The 7,655-nt window shown below is 60.2% G+C and overlaps 1 protein-coding gene across 1 annotated transcript; it reads left to right on the forward strand.

The window, feature by feature from the left end:
• The first annotated feature begins 741 nt into the window (after positions 1 to 741).
• Positions 742 to 2,082, forward strand: LOC147980297 (uncharacterized). The gene is made up of 2 exons (XM_087515549.1): positions 742 to 1,269; positions 1,345 to 2,082. Exons 1-2 carry the CDS (start codon positions 742 to 744, stop codon positions 2,080 to 2,082), a joined length of 1,266 nt encoding a protein of 421 aa, XP_087371675.1.
• The last annotated feature ends 5,573 nt before the right edge of the window (positions 2,083 to 7,655 follow it).

Genomic DNA, 7,655 nt, shown 5'->3' on the forward strand with positions numbered 1-7,655 from the left:
GCTCTTGGGCTTCCTGGTTTCCGAACGCGACATCGAGTGCAACCCGATGAAGATCAAGGCCATAGAGAGAATGGAAATTCCCACCAAGCTACGAGACGTCCAGAAGTTCACCGGATGCTTGGCTTCCCTGAACCGCTTCATCAGCCGGCTCGGAGAGAAAGCTCTCCCCCTCTACCGAATTATGAAGAAGTCCACTGACTTTGAGTGGAACGACCAAGTAGACCAAGCTTTCCACGAGCTAAAGAAGATGCTGACCACGCCGCCTGTCTTGGCGGCGCCAACTGAAAAAGAGCCCATGCTCCTTTATATTACCGCCACTAGTCGGGTGGTCAGCACGGTTATCATGGTCCAGTGCCCAGAAGAAGGCCGAGCTCAGCTAGTCCAGAGGCCGGTGTATTATTTAAGCAAAGTATTATCCGCCTCAAAGCAAACTACCCACATTACCAGAAGATGTGCTACGGTGTGTACTTCGCTACCAAGAAGCTCAAGCCCTACTTTCAAGAGCACCCCATCACGGTCGTATGTACTGCCCCGCTCACCGAGATCATGGGCAGCCGGGATGCATCCGGCCGAGTGGCAAAATGGGACATTGAGCTAGCTCCTTACACGGTCTTCTACCAGCCCCGCACCGCCATTAAATCCCAAGCACTGGCCGACTTCCTCATCGACTGGGCCGAAACCCAGTACCTGCCACCGGCCCCCGACTCCACTCATTGGCAGATGCACTTCGATGGGTCCAAGATGCACACCGGCTTGGGGGCCGGCATCATCCTCACCTCTCCCAAGGGCGACAAGCTCAAGTACACATTGCAAATTCATTTTGCTGCCTCCAACAATGTGGCCGAGTACAGGGCGCTCATACACGGGCTCCGGCTAGCCAAAGAGCTCGGCATCCGCCGGATCCTGTGCTATGGCGACTCTGATTTGGTGGTCCAGCAGTCATCTGGCAACTGGGACGCCAAGGACGCGAACATGGTGAGCTACCGCTTCCTTGTTCAGCAAATCAGTGGATATTTTGAAGGATGCGAGTTCCTTCATGTACCACGGGCCGACAACGTGCAAGCAGATGCCCTGGCACGAATAGGCTCCACCCGGCAAGCTATACCAGCCGGCGTTTCTCTTCACCGCCTCCTCAAGCCGTCTATAAAGCCGTCTCCTGAATCTGATTCCATCTTCGTGCTGCCTGACCCCGACGCAGTCAGATCCGACTTGGAGAACCAAGCAGGCGGCCCGGGGACTTCGACAGGTGGCCCGGGGACTGCCATAGTCGCACCCGGCCCGGGAACTTCGGAACTCGGCCCGGGGGCTATTGCAGCCAGCCCGGGGACTGCACCGACACAACAGACGGTGGCCGACTCCAACTCTTCACCACCTAGCCCGCCCGCCCTGGTCACAGTAGCAGTTTTGACAGTAGAAGAAGTCCCAGCTCCATCATGGGCCCAGCCCATCCTCAACTTCTTAGTAAAAAGAGAGTTGCTAACTGACGAGATCTCGGCAAGACAAGTCCAACGCCGAGCCGGAGCATACACAATAATAAACCGGGAGCTTGTTAGGCGCAGCACCACTGGAGTCTTCCAGCGCTGCGTCGAACCAGAGAAGGGCATAGCAATCCTCAAGGACATCCACCAAGGTGAATGCGGCCACCACGCGGCCTCAAGATCACTCGTCGCCAAAGCTTTCCGCCACGGATTCTTCTGGCCAACTGCTTTGGATGACGCCAAGGATCTAGTCGAACACTGCAAAGGGTGCCAAGTCTTCAGTTCCAAGCAACACATGCCGGCTTCTGCACTCAAGACCATCCCCCTCACCTGGCCTTTTGCCGTCTGGGGGTTGGACATGGTGGGCCCATTCAAGATGGCACGCGGCGGCATGACACATCTGCTCGTCGTTGTGGACAAATTTACCAAGTGGATTGAAGCAAAGCCGATCAAGAAGCTGAATGGGCCGACTGTTGTAACATTCATCGCGGATATCACAACCCGGTACGGCCTACCGCACATCATCATCACCGTCAATGGCACAATTTTGCAAAGGGAGCACTGGCATGTTTCTGCGCAACACAAGGCATCCGGCTGGACCTAGCGTCCGTTGCCCACCCACAGTCAAACGGCCAAGTCGAGCGAGCAAATGGCCTCATCCTCTCCAACATCAAGCCCCGAATGGTCGTGCCACTGGAGCGTTCGGCCGGCTATTGGCTCGACGAGCTGCCGGCCGTCCTCTGGAGTTTGCGCACTACCCCAGACAAGTCAACCGGCTTCACCCCTTTCTTCCTGGTATATGGTGCCGAGGCTGTCATCCCAACTGACATCGAGTTCGACTCACCTCAGGTCACCATGTACACGGAGACGGAGGCCAAGGAAGCACATGAAGACGGCGTCGACTTGCTGGAAGAAGGCCGGCTATTAGCCCTCAGCCGGTCCGCCATCTATCAGCAGGGTCTGCGCCGCTACCACAGCCGGAAGGTCAAGCCAAGATCCTTCCAAGAGGGCGATCTTGTGCTCCGGCTGATCCAGCGAACAGCCGGCCAGCACAAGCTCTCGGCCCCTTGGGAGGGCCCCTTCATCATCAGCAGAGCTTTAGGCAACGACTCCTACTACCTAATCGACGCACAGAAGCCGAAGGCACGCAAGATAGATGATTCGGGCAAGGAGTCGGAACGACCGTGGAACGCCAATCTCCTCTGAAGATTTTACAGTTAAAAAGCAGTACGTAGCACGCTACCTTTTGTACTAAGTACGAGACAAAGGGTACCCCGTGGAGCACACGGGGACTACCCTCTCTTATCTATGAATGATGAATATCACACATATGATTATGTTACTACATTCGCTTTTTTCGTCCGGCGCTGGGTTCGACTAGTCGGCCCGGGGACTCGCCGCCTCGAGTTATATCTGAAGTTCTGCCTGCAGTCAGACAAGTAGTGTGCCGGCACCCAAGCCCCCTCTTGCCAAAAGTCACAGCTCGAAGAATCGACTGTCCGACTGCAAGAGCCAAGGGCAGGAAAGGATGCCCACACGAAAAACGGCTAAGGACTAACGAACTTATATAACGCGAGCCGGCCTCCCGCCCCGCCAGCCGGCTACCAGAGCAGCCAACTGGCCGGCTTCCCGTTCACCTAGCTGCAATCTAAGAAAGCTCGAGTACTTGCCTTCCCAAAACAACCAAGTCCTTCTCCAGCCACAGACTGCAGAGCAGCTGTCCGGCTGGGAAGGCAGTGGCCAAGGGAAGGCGACAACGGAAAAAGCCAAAAGGATGAAAAGCAAACATGAACGGAAGCCAAACACATGCATAATTATATTTACACAAAAGACCTTCGAAAGGACAGCATTCAACATAGTATGAATACACCCCGAGTGGGTGGAACTGCGCAAATTTAATAGAAATTGTTCAAAAGAGTAACAAGCAGGAAAGCAAGGACGGCGGATCAGGCCAAGGGAACGACAGGCGAGTCTGGCACGTCTTCACCATCCTCTCCCTCTTCCCCTTCGCCCTCATCGCTGGAAGCAATCTCCTCCACCGAGTCCTCACCTTCTGTCGGGTTCAGCCCGAACCACTCCTTCGGCTGAGCGATGCCGGCATCATCCACCTCAGGGGCAAAGGCGCTGGTGTCGGTGTACTCGGCGATCGCCGAGGCACGCTGGACGATAGCGGGCCGCACCGCCTCCAGTTCCTCGTTAGCCTCCTACCGCCAGGTGCTCAGCTGGTCCAAGTTCAGCCCAGGATACCACGCTCGGACGAATTCCAGCGCCCGCCCAGCGCCGGACCGGGCGGCTGGCGCCTTCCAAGCCTCGAAGCGGCCGACTGTGACCTCCAGCCAGTCGGCAGTCCGACTTGGGTGCGGGGAACCGCCTCGCCGGGCCAGAGGGCGGCCAACACTTGTGCCCCGGCGCACTGAAGACGGCGGAGCATGCGGTGGGCCGGCTGCAGGCGGGCTTGAAGCGCCAGAAGCTGCTCCTCAAGTGACCGGCTGGCACCCGGTGCGATCTCGGCCCCTGCCTGCCATCGTGCATCGCGGTAGGCCTCAATGGCTTGGGTAGCGGCAGCAGAGTAACCGGGGAAGTAATCTGCACAAAGAAGAAAGCAGTAGCACAAAATCAAAAGACGAACTAGATGGCGGGAGGCAGGCAAAGAAGCAAAGAAGAAGACAGCCTACCGTCGATTAAGTCTTCCACCTGGCTGTAGCCTTGGCTCAGCGCCTGCCTCGTCTCGGCCCAGTTCGCCGCCTCGGTCTCATACTCGGCTTTGAGGGCGGCCTCGCTGTCCTGTGCCGCCTTCAGGGCCGCCTTGTGGCTCTGCTCCTGGTCGGCCAGCTTCTTGACCAGGCGATCGCGCTCCTAAGCCAGGGCGGCGCACTCGGCCTCCTTGGCGCGAAGGGCGGTCTGGGCTCCGCTTAGCTGGCCCCTCAAGTCAGCATTGGCCCCTGCAGATATGAAGAAAGAAGTCGTCAGGAAAAGATCCGACCCGACTGCTCAGCAGTCGGCCCGAATCTCGGGGACTACACCCAGTGGGTGCGCTGACGCGCCCCCACTTGAGACAAAAGATGAAGCACTTACTCTGGCTCTCGGTCAGGTTAGTGGCTTTTTGATTCAACTCCTGGGCCTGGGAGTTGAAAGCAGTTGCGCGGAGGTTGTGGTACTCCTGCAGATAAGACAAGAGACGTGAGTAAGAACAAGACGGTGATCAAAGTCTGCCAAGAAGTTCAAAGCCGCCTGCTCAGCAGCCGACTCGGAACTCGGGGACTACACCCAGTGGGTGCGCTGACGCGCCCCCACGGAAGAAATCAGGAGCAATCGATGAAGAGCAGGAGGACTCACCCGAATAACCGTTCGCGTCGTGAGGAACTCCTGAGTGTACTGCTTCAGCGCGGTAGCTTGGGCCTGAAGCCGGTTCCAGACGTCCTGCGTCGCCACGTTCAGCACGGTCGTCCCGCCGCCTGGCATCCACCAGGACGAGTTATCGTTGGCCGCTTCCAGGTCCTGGGCCGACAAGCTGGCGCCTGCGGTTTTTTGCGGGTCCGGCGCCAAAGTCGCCTTCCCCGCGCGCCGACAAGATGGCGACGAGACCACAAGATCCGCCCCCACAGTCGGCTCGCCTCCAGCCGGCTGCACGGGCGGCGCATCAAGCCAGCTTCCTTGGCCCGCTCCAGTCGGCGGCGACGGCACCACCTCCCTCTCCATCTCCGGATGGTCGCGGCCGGCCTCCTCCGTCGGGGGCACTGGGATGTCGGGAGCCGCGGTGCGAAGGGGGATGACAAGCTGCGGAGGCTGGTTCTGCAGGACCTCCGCCTCCCTCTCCGCGGTCACGGCCTCCGCCTGGGCCTTGGCAGCTGCGTCGGCTCGCGCCTCCGCCGACTTCTCCCTCACCTCCCGAGCCGCCCTCTGCTCCTCCGCCTCACGGTCCTCCCGCGCGTTCCGCTTCGTCGCCTCTAGGAGGTCGGCGCGGGGATCCACACGGCGGGAGCTTGAAGACCCTCCCACGGCTCCGACTATGGAGGCGGCCGGGACCCGCCCGAGGGAAAGAGGGGCCCTGTTCGATAAGTCAAGGAGAAGGCTTAGAAGAATATCAACCGAAGAAGAAATAGAAAGGCGTAAGAACAGCGACACTTACGCTGAAACCGCCTGCGGCTGCTTCACCACCTTGCGGAAGCGGGCCACCTTCGCGGCCGCTTCGTCCCGCTTGGTCGCCATCGCGGTACTCTTGGGCTTCTTTGGCCGACTGCCGAAGTGGGTCGACGCGGCCCAGCGCTTCTGCGCGCCGCCATGAGAAGCCGGCACGGCGGATGGGCCCGCGCCTTGGTGATCGGGCGCCGGTCGGCGGCGTGGAATGACTTTGGCCTCGTCGTCGTCCGGCCAGTCCTCAAAGGCGGCCCCGAGTGCATCGCCGCCTTCCCCCATGACGTCGTCTTCCATGGCGGCCGCCCCCAGGTTCGGGTCGTCAACGTCATCCATTGTGCGGTCGGGGAGGAACTGGCGTTCCACCCCCGCGGCCCCGGTTGCCAGTGGAAACATGGGGTTCTACCAAAAACAAGCCGACTGGTCAGGAGTCGGCCATCATGAACCCGACAACAAGAAAAGAAGATAAACTTACCATAGGCGGAGGATTGGCGCGAGAGTACGGCTCCTTGCCGTACTGCCACTCCTCGGTGAGCTTGCAGTTGGCAATATAGTTCACCATATAAGACACCTCGGCATGAGGCATCTCCTTGGTGCTTAGCCGGCACGGGTCGAAGCGGCCGCTCATCTGGCAGATCATGTGAGGTCGGCCTTGGAGCGGGAGCACTCGGCGCTCCACGAAGGCGGCCACCAGGTCGGCCCCGGTCAGACCCTCCGACTAGATCATCACCCGAAGTCATGCAATGGAGGCGGCCCCACCCTGAGACAGCGACCTGGCCCGAAAGGACCATGAGGGCTGCCTCCCAGCCGGTGGGCCGGCTACGTAAGCCGGCAGGTTAACGAAGTCGCCTTGCGGAGCGATGTTCTTCACGTAGAAGTAAGATTTCTACCAGAGCTTCACCGACTGGATCAGCGGGATTGGCGGAAATGGATTGTTGTCGCTCGTCCTCCGCATGGCGATGAAGGCGCCGCATGGGGCGGGTACGCCCGCGACGACAGTGCCGAGCTTGCACTGGAAGAACTCCCCCCAGAGTTCAAGGGTGGGGAGGACGCCAAGAAAACCCTCGCACAGGGCGACGAAGGCCGATAGCAGCATCACCGCGTTCGGAGTGAGGTGATGCGGCTGGAGATGATAAAACTCGAGGAAGGAGCGGAAGAATCCGCTCACCGGCAGGCCGAAGCCGCGCAGGCAGTGCGAGCGAAAGAGTACCCGCTCGTCCTCCTCCGGTGCCGGCGAGATCTCCCTCTCCGGCGCGAGACGGACCCGCACGTAATTCGCACCCGGCAGCCGCCGCGTCCGGCGGAGGAAGTCGACGTGGTCATCATGGACGTTGGAGCCATCCCAGGAGCTCGACAGCGCCATGAGGACGGCGCGGCAATGAGAAAGATGCGGCGGCGGAGAGGCGCGCGACCCTGTCGCGACCAAGCAACAGGCGAGCCAAGAAGATTGGCAGAAGCGCCGGGCGGCGGCAGGGAGTTGTGGCATCGGAGAGGAAGAAGAAGGAGGGGGCGGGGCGAGGGCGAGCGTGCGAACGTTTGCCGCTCCCCCTCCTCCCCCTACTTATAGCCTCGTGTGGCGAAGCCGAGGAGACGAGGCGTGGGGGACGTGGGATTAACTGCGCCCACTTCCCCATGACCTGCGGTTATTGCGCCTTCGCGGCGTGCGGTAACCGCCGCTGGGAGACGCGCGGTCCATCCGGGCCGCAGAAGATCCGTGCGTAGACTGGGGCCCGGTAGTGGCGGGCCCCGGACTGTGGCGGCATCCCGTCGCGCGCGTGGGCTGGCAGGTCTTTCCAGCCATAGGGTGCCACGTGGCGCACGGGAGACGAGCGGTCAGCTCGCGGCCTGACTCGCGCGCCGCCTGGTTCCCGCCGTCGAGCTCCAAAACCTCCAGAAGACGGCGCAACTAATCAAAGTCGGCTCCCACCTTCCGGCTCCTCAAGATAGGAAGTTGATTGAGCTTCTCGTCTTTTTTCTGCCTCGGAGCCTAACCAGCTTCGGGGACTACTGTCGGAGTAAATGACCACGGGTAGCCTAGCCGGC

The sequence above is a fragment of the Triticum urartu genome, chromosome 3A (assembly GCF_056163025.1).
Source record: "Triticum urartu cultivar PI428250 chromosome 3A, HENAU_Tu73, whole genome shotgun sequence".
Lineage (NCBI taxonomy): Eukaryota > Viridiplantae > Streptophyta > Magnoliopsida > Poales > Poaceae > Triticum > Triticum urartu.

Coding starts and splice junctions, on each gene's coding strand:
- LOC147980297 (XM_087515549.1), top strand. CDS start 742: ATGCACACCGGCTTGGGGGCCGGCATCATCCTCACCTCTCCCAAGGGC. Junction 1,270..1,344: donor GCCCGGGGACTGCCATAGTC/GCACCCGGCCCG, acceptor CCGACACAACAG/ACGGTGGCCGACTCCAACTC.